We start from the raw sequence: 18,196 nt of genomic DNA, 5'->3' as shown, positions 1-18,196 counted from the left end.
CCTGCGATGACTTCAGAAGATGCAACATCTGGATCAACACGCACATTCGCAAATTTCTATATATCCTAATTATTGTTACTATGTAATTCATTTTTCCAGGAGCTCTTTGCTTCTACCTTCAATTAAATTGCAAACAGTGATTGTATATTAATCGCCTAAATTATTACATTATTAGCTAACTGCATTCTCCAAATTGTAATGTTGACATGCATTCTCTGTAAAGCTGCTTTGAAACGATATGTATCGTGAAAAGCGCTATACAAATAAATGTGAATTGAATTGAATTGAATTGAATTATTTTACAGGTATTTCCTGAATTATTACAAACAAATACCTTCACTTTAAAAAATATTATAAAAAAAATGTCAATGACTGGCAGCTACAGCTGCCAAACAAAGACCATAAAATTAAAGTAAAATATCTAATTTAAATAAAGTGCAAAAAACTTTAACAGAAATTTTCTTTAAATGTTAAACACACTGTTATTTTACAGGTATTTCCTGATTTGATTCAAATGACTGGCAACAGCAGAACATTAAACACTAACAGATCTCTCAAGATCTCAGCATTTTCACTTATTACAGACTTTATTTCTTTTATACAAAGGTTCTTATTGAGAATTAACAGAGGTTTAGATGTTGATGTCTTATTGAAAAAAAAAAAAGTTTGAAGTCACCGTTATGGAGGTGAGCGTTTGCTTTAGTTGAGCTCTTGACCCTTTTTCATGTTAGTTTTTCTGTGACTGTTTTATCTGTTTCTAATGTGTGTTCATTATAGCAAAGATAGCTAAGATTCACTGACATCACATAGTGTCAAATTTCTGAGTATATTAAGTGATCATTTCATATGATTTACTAGCCTTATGATATTGTGGAATCAGAAAAATAATAATGTCAAAGTGTCAAGAGCCTAAATAACACAAGCATTAACCACCAGAATGGTGACTTCAATCTAAACCTCTGTTAATTCTTAATAAGAACTCTAGTATCAAAATAAAGTCTGGATTGTAATAAGTGAAGATGCTGCAGATCTTGAGAGATCTGTTAGTGTTTCATGTTCTGTTGGGATTTAAAGGGTTTCTGTATCGTGTGTTTTGTGGGTCACCATTGTGCTGGAGAGTAGTGCCTGTGCTTCAGTCCAGGATGGGCCAGAAAACATTGGTGTAATACTGCATGTTGCTTTGTTTCAGAGGCAGTAACATATAGTTATATTAATTCATTCCTGTGTGCTCTTTTTGGTTAAATACAAGAGTTTCACATTTTACAGTCACTGTGTTTTGTTAGTAATAATTCAGGGTTTATCTGTAAAGCAACAGTGTTTTTTTCTGTAAGAGTGTTTTGCACTTTATTTAAATTAGGGTATTTTGCACTTATTTTTCAGACTTTGATTGGTAGCCGTTGCTGAAAGTCATTTGACTGTTTTTTTTTTTTGTTTGTTTTTTTTTTTTTTTTAGATTACGTTTTGCAGTGAAAATGTTTTATCCATTTATATTTACATAATTTCATGAACAGAGTATAAATATAGGCCTAAAGAATTTTTGTTTAATATGCCATAAGTGTGTGCTTCAACACCCAAAATGATGTTTCTGGGTGATATACTTTGGTTTTGTTTCAACTAAAGCTAATATAGTGTAATGCTGATTTAATGGCATTACCATTGATTTTTTCTTACCATTGTTTCAACATTAATTGCAGGTGCAAAACTGATTTTGAACCAACATCTCTTCATAACGTTGATTCAATGACATTATCATTGATTGATGATGCTTCGGTGTAGATTAAATGAGAGAATAATAACAAATCCATGGGTTTTGTTTGATTATCCAGCTATGAAAAAAGTGTAGGCCTATTTGATTCTGAATCTGAATTCTGAGTCTGGAGATAGCTATGTGGAAAGCAGAGGAATTAGGTCAAACTATTAAAGGAAAGGTCTGTTTAAATAGGTAAAAATGAGGAAAAGATGTCAGGATCACTATTTTAATGTTTTCATTCCTTTGGTTCTACTACTATCCTTAAGACCCATAAAGCAACCACAGCTTCCCTGTCAAAGTTTCAAACTTTAACCAACTTTATTGACAACATGTAGTACCACTGTTATGCAAAACTTCAAATAAAACAAAATCATCATCTTACATTTATCAATCATATTCAGATCAAAATATCATGTCAAAAATTAATGTAACAAGTATATTGTACTGTACTATACATTATAATTTTCCATAATTCTGACACTGAAAATCAAGCTATATTCATTGTTAATATTTTATAAACCCCTTCACTGATTTAATAGATACACTAATCAACACATGCCAATGACAAAGTTTTGGGAAAAAAAACAATCTGGATCATTGATTTATAAAAGTCAAGAGATTATTGTATAATTTCATGCTTGATTAAGTATTGAGCCCACAACTGAATTTATTGGAAACTGCAAAGTGTTGTCCTCCTCCATCAGGGTTTGATCTTACGATAGTCTCTCAAATGCATGGTGGCGTTGCTGGGAAGTCCGAGTCTGATCAGCTCCTCTTGCAACTGAAAATATATGAGTTTTATGACAAACCTATCATGTGCTGATATGTTATTCAGTCATATCATTTAATTATCATTCATTTATATTTATTTTCATTGGAAGTTTCTATAGGACGTTATGTACCAATCAATTCAATGAAGTATAAAATACGTTTATGTAAAAATAAATAAATATAAATTTTCATTGCTGTAGGTTAATGAATGATTGCGACTGTTGAGTTACTTACCTGTAAAATCACAAGCTTTTCAATCTGAGACTCTGACAAATTTTCTAGACTTGTAACTTCTATTCGCATTCCCATAACTGATCAATAAAAAAATAAATAAAACGATCAAGTGTCATAATTCATACACTTATAGACTACAGTTTAACAAATTACATTTTATGTTTTGAATTATTGATAACAGAAAAAACAAACTTATCACATATCTACACAAACATACCATACTCATCTGAAAAGGTGTTGATATGATGGTCATCAGGTTCACCAAAAAGCAAACAGAAGACTAGCATTAGCATGTTACACTTTTGAAACAGACTTTCTATTCTTTATATTTTACAGAATCTACATCCACATTTTCTTGTTTTTGTGTGTAATAGCCTGATGTTTATTCTTTTATTTCATTACAGAAGGTATATTTGCTCACCACTGTAACAGAAGAAAGGGAAACTGGCAAAGCAGCTCTCATCTGTCCACTGGGCAAAGTATTTTAAAGACACAGCTGTGCAGTGTTGAGCTCCCCGCACTCCTGGGACATTTGCACCATTATCTGGTTGTGCAACATCACCTTGAATATATGGCAGCCAATATGTGAAGGAAGAGCTGCTCTGATCTGACCACAGTCTGTTTCTGTGTAGACCAATCCATACATTATAACTATAATAATAACGTGCACTCAGTATCTGTTGACGCTCCGTCTCATTTCTCACACTGGCCAGGTCTGTGTACATCTCTCTGCAGTAGCTCTGAGCTCCAGCCCAGGTCCTTCCAGTACTTACCCAGATATACTTCTGAGAGGCGTTTTCTCTACCTAAGATAAAAAAAAATATATATATATATATATATATATAAATGTAAAACTAAGTCCGTTCATTTGTTACATTGTCAACCATATTTTAAATGCATACATTTATATCTACAATCCATTTACATATAGAATTTTTATATTAGAATATGGTATACTTGGGTTTTGATCCAACTAAGGTACACAGCAAAATCCCCAGTGTACATGTGTCCTCACTACAGGGTGTTAAAGTAACACTAAAGCAGTGTTAAAGTTAATTAGATAATTAAGTGATGATTGACAATTAGTAGTGACACCTGATGTTAATAACCAAAATCATTGAAGGAAAGAGAAACAACAAGAGAGATGCAACAACAGCCATTAAACATTATTATACTTATTATTAACCAGTTTCTGTCATACATCAACAAAAGTTCTTATTGAGAATTATCAGATGTTTAGATGTTAATGTTTTAATGAAAGTTTCGTTTCAAGTCACCATGATGGTGAAAAGCATTTAGTTGGGCTCTTGACCCTTTACTTTTTAATATTAGTTTTTCTCTGGCTGCTCCAACTTTGTGTTTGTAAAACACATTTGTTATGGCCAAAGAAGCTATGAGCTGGGTTGCATTCCCTGTAAGCACAAGTTGACAATCAATTTATGCTTACAGTGCTTTGGGATGTGTAGTCCCAGTCACAATGGTTGTTATGATGATTTTATCATTGTGAAATGGCTTGATTCACTGGTTATGTCAAGTGTTATTAACTGGTCATATATGTTTTCTTTTTTCCTTTTCATTACAGTAAATCTCTGATATTACAGGATTTATAATCTGGAGTTGTTTTTTTTTTTTTTTTTTTTTTAAACACAGACATTAAGAATCAGCATATGAACCTCAACAATGGTGACAATCAAACTAAATGCTTTACGTTGCAGTGCATGATGGGAACCAGGGACGCCTGCAGGATTTTGTCTCAGAGTATGCACAGAACTAGCAATCCCCCCCTTTTTCCAGCTTGTGCACTTAGAAAATTTGATGCACGTAACTTATAGATGCTTCGTGATTTTTTTGTTTTGTTTTGTTTTTTACATTATATCTGAGCGGCTTTGTCCCGAAATGTGCGTATTGTTTTTAGAGAAACGTGATTAACGAAAAACGAAGCCTTACCAGTCACGTTAATATTTCACTTTGCATGTTGGATTGTTTGAACTCAGACCACTACTCTACAGGTAGCCTATATGGAAGTTCAAGTCCATTTACAAACATTAGCCATATTGTGGGGGGCAACTTGCCGCAACTCTCATAAGTGGACTGAAGAAAAGATGCCTGACTACTTTGAGGTTTTACAAATCGTCGCACAATCCAAACCACATATCGGGGAATTACCTTTCACATGTAAGTCTGAACATTTGTTTCTGGTTGTATTTGGTCATTATAACATTGTTTTGACAGCTAGTTGACCACCAAAGTCAGAATATCAAAAGCTAACGACAATGCTAGTTATCTATAAAAAACTGAGACTTTATAAGAAATAATATAAAATATAAAGTTTAAATGATTCTTATGATGTCTAAGATTATATTATAGTTTATATCATTAACTAATCAAAATCGCAAGTGAGTCTTCCGTGCAATGAAGTCAGAGGACTTTGACAGGACAACTCAGGCTGTCAGAATTACAGATAGACCTTAACCGACTAAAACTAAAGGCACGAGGGAAAAAGCTAAAATGCCATTGTTGAAGACAGAAAAGCATTTCCACAATTAAAATCGATGTGCACATTTCATGTACATTAAATTATATTACATTAGGAACATCTCCATAATTATATACCTTGGAAAATAAACCAAATTTATGCTTGAGAAGCGTGAGTTTTCACAATTCCTTATGACAATGAATAATTTTCAAGTTCAAACTAGCGAGATTCTGAGTAACTGGAGATAAAACCTTTTTCGTACTACACGCAGATCATAAACCGTTGGAATCGGTTGAGAAATGTAAACTTTATTGCGCGTTTTGTCCCCGTTTACTTGCATTTGTTTAATGAGGAGTCTTGCCCCGCACAATATGGCGGACTCGTTGACGTATCGCAGCAACAGTCCGAAGCGGCCAATAGGGCGTCTATGTATTTATTATGTCTATGGTACAGCCAGTTAGCATTAGCCATTACGCTTTTTTTGGCTAAAAGTTGCAGGCTTGCCTTCCTACGGAGCCCCGCACATGACATGCAAGAAAAAAAAAATTAAATCATGCACACGATTTACTAATTCGTTCCCTTGATTTACTAAATCGTGCGCATACTTTATAAATCGAGGGAACAAAATAGTAAATCGTGCGCACGTTTTAATAAATCGAGGGAACGAGTTAGTAAATCGTGCGCATGATTTAGCCTACTATTTTTTCCTGCATGTCATGTCCGGGGCTCCGTACCTTCCAGTGGCTTTGGCTGCGCACTCAGGTTTATGGCTGCTGTAAATTTTACCTGCCACAAGATGGCACTGTTTTCGACACTATTGATGCTTTGAAACTATTTCCGAAAATATTTAGAGAAAAGATTTTCTCAAAAGATTTAAGAAGCTTTATTTCTCCATCCCTACTCAATAGTTTTAGGACTTTTTGCAAATGTTTCAATTGAATTTAGCTGTTTTAGAGAGCATTTACTCATTTTGAGCCTGTAATGTCTAATGTCATTTTTCATGTGTGAAAAAAGCAACGAAACTAAACTAGCCAATCAGATTTCTTTTCACCCATAACCCCCATGCCCACCCATGCATGCACATACACACACATTTGACTTTACAACACACACCTTTATTTACTCTCATTCTTTCTTTCTGTTTTAATGTCATAAGCGTATGCAGATATGTTTTCATAATCAATTAAAAAAATTAAAACAGCATTATTTAGCACCTTCTCATGGTATGCACAGTGCATACAGCTGCAGGCACCACCAATCAAAACATATCGTGACCAGATCATATTTGTGCTTTAAAATGTGCTTTAAAAACACAAAGTTGAAGCAGCCAAAGAAACACAAATAACAAAGATTAAAGGGTCAAGAGCCCAACTAAAGAAAATGCTTTTCACCATCATGGTGACTTCACTTTCTAAACTTTCATTAAAACATTAACATCTAAACATCTGTTAATTCTCAATAAGAACTTTTGTTGACAGAAATAAAATCAAACTGGTTAATAATAAGTGTAATAAAGTTTAATGGCTGGAAGTCAGTTGTAGTTGTTGTGTCTCTCTCTTTTTCTCTTATTGGGTGTGTCTCAATCAGCTCCCTAGTTCAGTCATCAGGGCACTGACCAGGGAGTAGGGCTGTCTCAATCACAGAATCCTTCCAGGGCACTGAAACGTTCGCTCCCTAAAAAGTCCCAGAATGCACCGTGAAAACCAGGGAGCATCGATGCTCACTATGCTCCCTTGACGGAAGTTCTGAAGTGCGAAACTTGAATCATGTGAGCCAACTCACTACACATAACGACGCGCGATAGATGTTTTTAAAAATACAAACCATTATTTTATTATATTTCAGCATAAACATACATCGCTAGACAGGTAATGAACATAATCTAGCTAACATTTATAATTTATTTACGGCTGAAACATTGCACGTATATGTACCAAGCAAATAATTTATCATAATGTACTTTAAATAACATTACAAGTAATGTCAGAAAATATCAGCTCTGCTGTTGTTCATAAATACTAGTAGTGATGTTGTACAATGAGGACGTTGTCACATCACCGGAAATAGAGTCATAAGTGTTCCAATGTGATTCACGAGCTCGGGAGCTGACTGAGACACACCCATTGCTTTTTTTGTTTTGTTTTTTCGCTTTCCTTCAATGATTTTGCTTATTAACATCAGGTGTCACTACTAATGGTCAATCATCACTCAGTCATCACTTAATTATCTCATTAACTTTAACACCCTGTAGTGTGGACACATATGTACACTTTGGGGTGTTAATTTAACACTGGGGATTTTGCTGTGTAAGACATGTTCCAGAGATCTTACCGCAGTACTGACTTTCACTGAAAGAAATCTAAATATGTACATTTAAAAAAGAAATGTTCAATTGTAATGTCTTACCATCATAGCAGACAAATGTGTAATAGTTGTCACATGATGAATCAAACCAGTTTCCATTATTATCCATGTAAACACACAGTTCATTCCCAGCGTTGTTGTTTGGTTCATGATACCAGTTCCTGAAATCTCTCTCTCCTTCCTGATAGAAATCATTGTCGTCCAGTGACCATCTCCAGCTGTTCACATCATCATACAGTCCAATCCAGGCTGAACCATTGTAACTCCCATTAACTGTGTTGATCAGCCTGTTCATTTCCTCCATGTTATCAATGGTGGCTAGATCAGTGTAATTCTGTCTGCAGTATCTCTGAGCTTCAGTCCAGGTCTTTGACTCATTCACAAAATGATACTCCCAGGATAATGCTAAAAAATAAAGTGATAAAGTCCCTTTGTTTTGTGATGTTATATATTATTTTTATTTGTTACTTTGTCTCTGTGCTTTAAAAAAGGGTTATTATTGTCATTAGAGATCCACTCACCACTGTAGCAAATGAAAGGTAAGGCAGTATTACAGTTTTCGTCTGTCCAGTTCCCAGAGTCACTAAATGACACTGCAGTGCAGTATTCTCTGTTTCCAGCATTATCTGGCTGTCCTGTCCTCCAGTTACTGAATGAAGAGTTGCTCTGATCTGACCAAGATCTGGTTCTGTACAGTCCAATCCAAACAACTGAATAATAATATTGTATTAATGACTGAACCCTGTAGTTTTCAATCTCATTCCTGATACTGATGAGGTCTGTGTGATGTTCTCTGCAGTAACTCTGAGCTTCAGTCCAGGTTTTGGACTGGTAAACCAACACATAACTTGTACTAGCATTCACTCTTCCTGTGGGGAAACAATTTAAATATGTGATATTTCATGGAATCATAAATATTTTGTTCTAATTACTTGTTAGAAAGTCCATCAGCAGTTCTCACCATCATAGCAAACAAAGGGAAGTGTACTGGAGCAAGAGATTTCACTCCATGTTCCCCAATTATATGAACGCATGTACGCACACAGACTCTGTCCGCCTGAGTTTACTGGTGTCTGGATATACCAGCTTTTAAAACCTTTCTCTAAAGCTGCATCCTCCAGTGACCATCTCCAGCTGTTCAGATCATCATATAATCCAATCCAAGCTTTGCCATAGTAAGAGCCACGTGCTGTTTTAAAGAGCCTGTTCATTTCCTCCATGTTATCAATGGTGGCCAGATCAGTGTAATTCTGTCTGCAGTATCTCTGAGCTTCAGTCCAGGTCTTGGATTCATTCACAAAGTGATACTGACGGGTGCATGAAGATTGTGTGCAGGTTCCTGTGAATTGTTTTACAGCACAGAAAAAAAAAAACATTACTTGCGTGGAAGCAATGACGAACGTGGAAGTGCAGAGGATAGAGCAAAACAAAACACCGGTCACGAATTAGTCTAAAAGTCTAAAACGATAATTTTTAAAGAGAAATGTCAGACAATTTCAATATAAGAGAAGAGGAGCTTCAGTTTGTTGCACAGCCCTATTTGTTTAAACCGTGAGAGGCTTATGATACTCCGATACATTGCGTGAAGGGTTACTCATTTGGCGCAAGTCAACTTGTGCAGTATGCGTACGGTTGTCTGCCAGATGTTTTAAATATGGATATTTTTCTTACAGAAATGCATCGCTTTGCTTCAGAAGGCTTTTAATCACCCTCTGGAGCCGTATGGATTACTTTATAGGGATATTTTTAAATATATCTCCAATTGTGTTCATCTGAAAGAAGATATACACCTAGGAAGGCTTGAGGGTGAGTAAATCATAGGATAATTTCCATTTTTTGGTGAACTAACCCTTTAAAGCAGACAACTGAAAGTTGAAGTACATGGCTTCAACCCATTGTGGTAGTTAACACATTAACTTACACTTTTAGTTAATAAAATATGTTATTAAGGAATTAATACATTATGACACATTTAATTAATAACAATTCATATATTACTTAATTTATTAATCATGTAGAAACTTTATTAGTTGCTGATGCAGTAATCATTAATTAATGGTTTAGTTCTTCATGAGTCATACATTAAAACATGATTATAAGCATGAATTAATGCATATCAGTGCACCCGTATTGTAACGTGTTACCGAGTTTTCAACAATAAATTTCACAATGTTATTTGAATCCACTTTCTCATTCCTCCCAAATAATGACATCCAACAAAGCGAATGAACTTACTGCTGTAGCAGAAGAAAGGCATGCTGGATACACAGACCTCATCTGTCCATCGACCTGAATACTGGAATGATACTGCAGTGCAGTGCTGATATCCATATTCATTAGCTTGATTATTTCCATTATCTGGTTGTGCCTGTGACCAAGGAATTTGCGGCCTCCAGTTTTGATAACTGGTAGTCTTATTGTTTGACCAAACCCTGTTTCTGTACAGTCCGATCCAGACTTGTCCACCTGATACCTGAAAGATCATCTGGTTCTCAGTCTGATTTCTCACATTGGCGAGATCTGTGTAATGCTCTCTGCAGTATCTACGAGCCTCTGACCAGGTTTTCCCATTATATATTCTGATGTATCTCTGTGTGGCATTTGCTCTACCTGAGATTACAAGAAATATTTGCACATTAGCTCTTACTGACAAAAAAAAAAAAAAAAACTAATTTAGATTAATATCTAAAACGGAATGTCCTTACCATCATAGCAAACAAATGTGAGCATGTTGTCACATGACATATCATACCATTTTCCATCATAACTCATGTAAACACACAGCTGGTTCCCCCCATTGTTGTCCGGTTCATGATACCAGTTCCTGAAATCTCTTTCTCCTTCCTGATAGAAATCATTGTTTTCCAATGACCATCTCCAGCTGTTCACATCATCATACTGTCCGATCCAGGCTGAACCGCTGTAACTCCCATTAACTGTGTTGATCAGTCTGTTCATTTCCTCCATGTTATCAATGGTGGCCAGATCAGTGTAATTCTGTCTGCAGTATCTCTGAGCTTCAGTCCAGGTCTTTGATTCATTCACAAAATGATACTGACGGGATGATGCTAATGCAATAGAGGAAACAAATGATTTTAAATTTAATTGAAAAATGAGCATGTATTTCAGGATATCTAGTATTTGTTTTGTTTTGATTTTGCTTTAATGACAGCAGCATTCAAACTTAATTAACTAATCATATATTTTTTTTTATTTTTTTTTTACAAAATAAACAATCTGAGATGATGTAAAAAAGCATGTGTTTCAATAGGCAAGGCAATTTTATTTGTATATAGACCTTACGTAGCCCCTGCGCTCGTTGTCTTTTGACTTCCGGTTTGTATTTCACAGCGATCTTACGTATTTATGAATTAACTCCTGGTTTTAAAATCTTCTGGGTCTACTGACATTTGTTAAGACATCTGCTTTAAACATTACAATGCTCACAATAACTTTAATTACATCTACAACAAGTATCCACTTCACCAGCTAATTATTCTTCAACAGCGATGCCATAGAAATGTACAGAGCTACCGCAAAAACTGAAGTTCAAAGATAATATTATAAAGATGGCAGCGCTTGTTTCTCTGGCGCATAAGGTCTATAGCACATGATAGATTTCATGGCTTACTACCCAAGCTAGAAAAGGTGTTAAAAGGATACTTCAAAAATAAAATATTTTGTCATGATTTACTGACCTTCATGTCATTCCAAAAAAAACTGTATAGCATTCTTTCTTCTGTGGAACACACACACACACACACACACACACACAAAGATTGATAAATGTCTAGTGTTATTTTATTTTTATTTTTTTATTTTTTTCTCCATGTCCATGCAATAGAATAGGCACCAAAACTCTTTAGTTACCAACATTCTTCAAAAAAAAAAAAAAGATTTTGTCTTCCGCAGAAGAAAGAAATGCATACAGCTTTGGAATGACACAAGGGTAAGTAAATTATGACAGAATATTAAATTTGGAAAAACTTGTCTCTTTAAGATCTACTCACCATTATGACAAAAGAAAGGAAATGCATAATTGCAGTATTCATCAGCCCATTTCCCAGAGTCACTGAATGAGACTACAGTACAGGATCCTGCAGTATCTGGTTGCCATGTGCTCCAGTAACTAAATGAAGAGTTGCTCCGATCTGACCAAGATCTGGTTTTGTACAGTCCAATCCAAACAGTGTAATAATAATAATTCCGTAATAAATACTGGATCTTCTGGTTTTCAGTCTCATTCCTGATACTGACGAGGTCTGTATGATGTTCTCTGCAGTAACTCTGAGCTTCAGTCCAGTTTTTGTACTGGTAAATTAAAACATAAGTAGCACTGGCATTTTGTCTTCCTGAAAGATATTAATATCATATTAAATTGAGAGAAAATTTGGTTTGGTTGTTTTTAATTTTTTGTTCATTGTCTTAGACATTTTAAATGTACAGCTTACCATCATAGCAGAGAGTAGGATAAAATGTATTGGAGCAGGTTGTTGTATACCACGTCCCATAGTACATATACATACACAGACTTTGTCCTGCATAATTGTCTGGTCCTCGGTTATACCAGTTCCTGAACTCTTTCCCTCCCACGTTGAAGAAATCACTGTCCTCTAGAGTCCATTTCCAATTGTTCAGATCATCATAGAGTCCAATCCAGGCCAAATCAATGGAATCATCATTCACTGTGTCCAATAACTGAACCGTCTGTTGATTATTTTCAGTAGTGGCCAGATCAGTGTATTTATCTCTACAGTATCTTTGAGCTTCTGCCCAAGTCTTGGATTCATTCACAAAGACATACTGAGGGACACTCAGTGTGAGGGTAAAGAGACCTATTGAAAATGCAAAAGTTAAGTTGAGATCACATGATACTTGTGGGGCACTGCAGACACTGTCATGCATAATGGGTCAGCTTCTAATAGCATGGATAACTGACCTTTAATGAAGTAAACATTATACTGATAGGTGTATAAGTATAAGATTGAAAGTGCACCATAAATGAAAAATATTTATCCGCTTAAAGACAGTGGCGTGTAGTGGTGTACTGAAATGAGGAGGCAAATACCTCACAGTTTTTTAATGTGTATATATTAAAGTTGGGGCAGAGGCAAGTTTACCACTGTCACATCACCTTTCCTTTTTATTACACTTTTAAAATGTTTGGGAATTGAGGATACTAATTGTTGCAGTTTTTGTATTCTTGCACAGTATCACCTGATACAAGACATCTGCTCAACAGTCTGTGGTCATCGTTGTCTGCTTTTTCTTTTCATGATGGGCCATACATTTTCAATAAGAGACAGATCTGGACTGCAGGCTGGCAATCAACCACATCCACTCTATGGTGTAGATTATCTAGAAACCAATGTGTTTTAGCATGTGCCCTCTCCAATCTGCCCTACCTAAATTTACGGCCAGGAGCCGCCAAAGCCACTGGAAGGCAAGCCTGCAACCTTTAGCCAAAAAAGTGTAACGGCTAATGCTAACACTCAGGCTCTGGCTGTAGGCAGGGATATTTAGGATTTTGATATTTAGGATTTTAAATCGGGAAAATTATGTCAGTTCTTTAACAACAGCCAATGAGAGAAGTGAATGAGAGCGCTTTTGAAATTGCGACCACGAAACCAGCTGCACTGTAAAACCTAACGGTCATATGTACTAAATAAATTTGAGTTCATTGCACTCAAATAGTAGTGATGATGTTTGTCATGTAGTGTCCTGATTCACTGTTTTCGTTTGGAGTCTAGTCTTTAAATGGATGATTAAATGGATGGTGTATTATTAGTTTTCTTGGTTATAGCAAAATTGTGGTTCTACAGCTTAAGGGACAGCAGTGTTCTAGAAATCAGATAAAGACTTTACATCACTATGGCATCACTCCAACTCATACAAACATCAAGAATCAGCATATGAATCTCAACAATGGTGATCATTAAAAAAAATGATTCTTGCTGCAATGCATGCTGGGTACTAGCATAGTACAAAACTCATCCATTGGCTCCCAGCATGCATTGCATCATGAATAAATAATACAGGTAAATTGTCTACTTTATTCTTACTATTTGCTTTTACTTTTGCTGTTTTTGTTATCACTTTAATTGCTTGTTTTGTGATGTTCAGAGGTTTATCTGAATAATTTGTTAATTGTCACCATTGTTGAGGTTCATATGCTGATTCTTGATATCTGTGTGAGTAAGCATGATACCATAGAGATTTTTAAAGGATTTTACTCTGAAAAATCACAGGTCTACATTTGCACCTGATCTTATTTTCTCAATAACATAAGTAATAAATGAAGCTGGTAATGATGTTTGTGGAGTTGTTTAATCCCAGAAGACAAAAGCATGCACACTCTAGCGATTATGACGTGAAGTGAAACGATATTAAATCAAAAAGCAAGCTGACAGAAAACAGAAGCATAACAAGTGCAGTCATGGTGCAGCACAAAGTTAAATGGATTTGGACAGCAGAGATGGAGGATCAGCTTGTCGTTTTGTGGCAACAGCACGAGTGTTTATACAACGTCCTGTAAAACATACCAAAATCATTCCAAACACTATCAACACAATTTCTTCCTGCCTATTGTCCGTCATGTTTATTCTGAAGTCTCAAGATATTTTGCGAGATTTCCTGTGTTCACAGTCAGGACTCTGCTTGAAAATCTATTCATGTGTGGTGTGCTGTCTTGGCACACCACACACTATAGGAGCAAATGGTTAAATCTAGGATTTTTTTGTCCTCTTGTTTGTGGTCTCTCACACTTTGAAAATCTTATAAGTTTTCAAAAATCTTTTAGTGTGTACCTGTCACGGTCACCATCTATAGCTGGGTACACACTGTGCTATTTAAAATAGTCCTTTAGGATTGTTGCTTGTCAGACTGGACGAACATTATCCTCATGTCACGCTGTGGGATCTCAGATGTCATTTATGTCAGACTGTACGACAGTCAAGACGCATTAAAAACGGACACGCGCATGAAAACTTGTCCGGAGTTTTACATCATCAACCCACACACGTTCGGTGACTGTGAGCTGCATTACACGCGGAACTGAAATGGTGGCTAACAAAGACATCTCTAGCGTTAATTTTGATCACGGCGTGTCTTGAAAAACGAAGACGATTTGACGTTTGATGTAGGAGAAGTCACACTGCAGGACTGTGCGCCAAATCTTCTGACACTGCCAGAATTTCGTCGGAGGTCAAATTTGATCGCAACAGTCATGAATCAGCTGTCGGTGAACATGTCAAACTAACGATCAAAGACTACAGATTTTAGCCTAGGATTATAGGAATCTTTTAGGATTCTCAAAATTTGTCTCAGACGACCAAATCATGGCCAAAATCGCACAGTGTGAACCAGCCTTATCTCACCTTCCCCGGACTCCATTTCCCATCATCCCTCCTGTCACTCACCTGCTCACACTCAATGGTCACCTGCACCTGATCTCCATCACCTCATCAGCACAGCAGTATTTAAGCACACATTTCACCACAGCACTTGGTCTGGTCTCGTTCATTCGTTTGTTGTTACATGGACTCACTTACTGTCAGCACTTACCTGTATGTTTTCAGCGCTCCTTCGTGTCTCCAGCGTCTCCTGTTCTCCAGTGTCTTCATTCCCTGGACTCAGGACCACAATCTCCTCTATCCATCTGCAAGACAAAGAACTGTCAGTATACCCATTCAGTATTACCATCCTTCTCATTCTACATTACTCACCTGCTTTTTTGTCATACCTGCTTCGACCAATAAAGCTTCATATTCACTTTGACATTGTTGTGAGTCTGTGTTCCGTAACAAAAGACCAGACCTACTAAAAAGAAGACAAGCAGCTATGAAAAGGAAGTTTGGGACTTCGGGGTGAGTTCCCAGGGGTTGACATGGTTGGCCCCAATCTTTTACAACGCCTTGATGGTCTCATCTTCCAAGAGGCTGTTTTGGATGAGAGAGTAGAATTGGGCAGTGTAGGAAAACAGATCGCGGTGGCAGCTCAATCCAGATCTCCAGAACTCCCCGATCTTGTTGGGTTGGACTGGAAAGAGGCCATCTCCATATGTTGGAAAAGTTTCATTCCCACATATGCTTTCCAGCCAGCCCAAGAGCCTCATCCCAAGATGGCCACCGCTCCTGAGCCCTCAGTCAAAAAGGTCACCACCACGCCTGAACCCTCAGTCAAGATGGCCGCCGCCATACCTGAGCCCTCAGTCAAGATGGCCGCCGCCACACCTGAACCTTCAGTCAAAATGGCCACCACCACACCTGAGCCCTCAGTCAAGGTGGCTGCTGCCACACCTGAACCCTCAGTAAAGATGGCCGCCATGCCTAAGTCCTCTCCAGAGAGTATGGAGGACCTATGGCTGATAGACTTTTGGCTAGAAGCAAATCCAGCCCCTAACCAGAGTCCAGAGGCGACTCCCTTCTCCGTCCCGAGTCCAGAGGCGACTCCCTTCTCCGTCCCGAGTCCAGAGGCGACTCCCTTCTCCGTCCCGAGTCCAGAAGGGACTCCCTTCTCCGTCCCGAGTCCAGAGGCGATTCTCTTCCTCGCCCAGAGTCGACTCCGTTCCTCATTGAGAGCCTAGAGATGGCTCCAGTCCCTGAGCCCACTCTGTTCTGACTCCGCGCCAGTCCCTGAGTCTGCTCCAGACTCCACTCCAGTCCGGAGATGCGTGGATCCTCCCAAAGAAATTTGGGGGGGGGGCCATATACCCGTGGCTGTAGTGGCCAAGGCCACGGAGGCCGCACCGCCATGGTGCCCTGAAACTCCTGAACCACCATGGCTCCTGAAACTCCTGATCCGCCATGGCGCCCTGAAGCTCCTGAACCGCTATGGCGCCCTGAAACTCCTGATGCGCCATGGCGCCCTGAAGCCCCTGATCCGCCATGGTGCCCTGAAGCTCCTGATCCGCCATGGTGCCCTGAAGCTCCTGATCCGCCATGGCGCCCTGAAGCTCCTGATCCGCCATGGCACCCCGAACGGCCAGCTTCGCTCTGGTAGCCTGTGTGCCCGGCCCCACCCGGGTCACCTGTGCTCCCGGCTCCACCCTGGAGGCCTCATACTCATCTGCACCTTCACCCTCACCTGCCTGTAAGGTCTCCTGAGCACCCACCCTCCTTCCCTGGTTGTTCCATCCGCGGCGCAAGGACGCGCCTACCAAGAGGGGGGAGTTCTGTCACGGTCACCATCTATCTCACCTTCCCCGGACTCCATTTCCCATCATCCCTCCTGTCATTCACCTGCTCACGCTCAGCAATCACCTGCACCTGATCTCCATCACCTCATCAGCACAGCAGTATTTAAGCACGCATTTCACCACAGCACTTGGTCTGGTCTTGTTCGTTCATTGGTACATGGACTCCCTTACCTGTCAGCACTTACTTGTATGTTCCAGTGCTCCTTCGTCTCTCCCACTCCTTCATGTCTCCAGCATCTCCTGTTCTCCAGTGTCTTCATTCCCCAGATTCCTTCCACACTCCACCATCTCCACCTAAGTGTGTGCACGGCTGCTCAGTTCTACGATCTCCTTCATCCATCTGCAAGACAAAGAACTGTCAGTATACCCATTCAATATTACCATCCTGCTCATTCTACATTACTCACCTGCTTGTTTGTCATACCTGCCTCGACCAATAAAGCTTCATATTCACTTTGACATTGTTGTGAGTCTGTGTTCCGTAACAGTGCCCAGCATAAGGAAACTCATATTTACGATAGTTCCGATAGCATGTGAAGGCAGCATAACTCCTGACAAATTGTTGCGCCTCATTTGCTTTTTTCAGTTTTCTCGCTTTTAAAATGTTTTAGAATGCCTTGTCAAGTTCAACTTCTCGAGTTAGGACAACATTTGGACGTTTTAGACAAATAATTCAGTAAGGTCAACAAAATAATTTTGGTTATTCTTGTTCACAAAATAACAAACTGGCTCCTCCTAGAATTGACAATAATGACCCTTTAATGAGTTCTTGTTAATTTTATAATTTATGAGTAACATTAAACAGTCTGTGTAAATAAACATTCATGCTATAGATGCAGCTTCTGTTCCACCTTTGCATTGTAAAGATGGCTTTTGTTAATGATAAAATGTTATTGGTAACAGTCTATATAGTATTCTGATTGATTTAAGTAATTGGTTAAAGGCAACAAAGGTAATCATAAAAAATGCACTTATGAAAGTAAAAAAATGCCCCTGGAAATTAATTGCAAGGGGCCCCTTAATGGAAAAGTTAATTTCTGACACCTTATAAAGTTACTGTCAGTGTTACTGGACACTTTTATTTACATATTTAACACTGATGCCTCACATTGTTAGTCCGTTGCACCACAGTGGAGTTCTGAAGGTCAGACACATTTTATCTAACCATCTTACTGGTGTATCAGCATTATTCAAATGAATGTTTATTTTGTAATAAACCACATAGCTTGTTATTAATTAGTTAAGATGATGTGATATGAAATTTAAACAAAAAAGGGTAGCACTTTATTTTACAATCCTGTTCCCTAAGTACATATTATGTACTTATTACAGAAATTATAATAACTGGGTAATAACTAGGTACTAACCCTGAACCTACACCTAAACCTAACCTTAACCCCTGTAG

General features: G+C 37.9%; 1 protein-coding gene across 8 annotated transcripts in view; it reads right to left on the bottom strand.

Moving 5' to 3' along the window:
- Nucleotides 1-18,196, bottom strand: part of LOC127503466 (macrophage mannose receptor 1-like) — a 75,628-nt gene that overhangs the window by 26,249 nt on the left and 31,183 nt on the right. For 2 of the 8 annotated variants that reach the window (XM_051877344.1, XM_051877345.1), the window contains exons 3-7: nucleotides 12,047-12,430; nucleotides 11,606-11,947; nucleotides 10,301-10,663; nucleotides 9,831-10,205; nucleotides 8,557-8,934 (exon numbers count right to left, since the gene is read on the bottom strand). The exons of 1 other annotated variant lie outside the window; for it this stretch is intronic. In XM_051877344.1, coding sequence (XP_051733304.1) covers nucleotides 8,557-8,934; nucleotides 9,831-10,205; nucleotides 10,301-10,663; nucleotides 11,606-11,947; nucleotides 12,047-12,430 — 1,842 coding nt within the window. Of the gene's footprint in view, nucleotides 1-2,049; nucleotides 2,532-2,755; nucleotides 2,833-2,972; nucleotides 3,561-7,637; nucleotides 8,001-8,116; nucleotides 8,465-8,556; nucleotides 8,935-9,830; nucleotides 10,206-10,300; nucleotides 10,664-11,605; nucleotides 11,948-12,046; nucleotides 12,431-18,196 lie in introns of those variants that run through there. 5 more of the 8 variants (XR_007927100.1, XM_051877348.1, XM_051877346.1 and 2 more) reach the window with 5 other exon arrangements.

Source organism: Ctenopharyngodon idella, chromosome 21 (assembly GCF_019924925.1).
Source record: "Ctenopharyngodon idella isolate HZGC_01 chromosome 21, HZGC01, whole genome shotgun sequence".
Lineage (NCBI taxonomy): Eukaryota > Metazoa > Chordata > Actinopteri > Cypriniformes > Xenocyprididae > Ctenopharyngodon > Ctenopharyngodon idella.
Note: the sequence above shows the minus strand (reverse complement) of the source record. Positions and strands in the feature narration are given on the sequence as shown.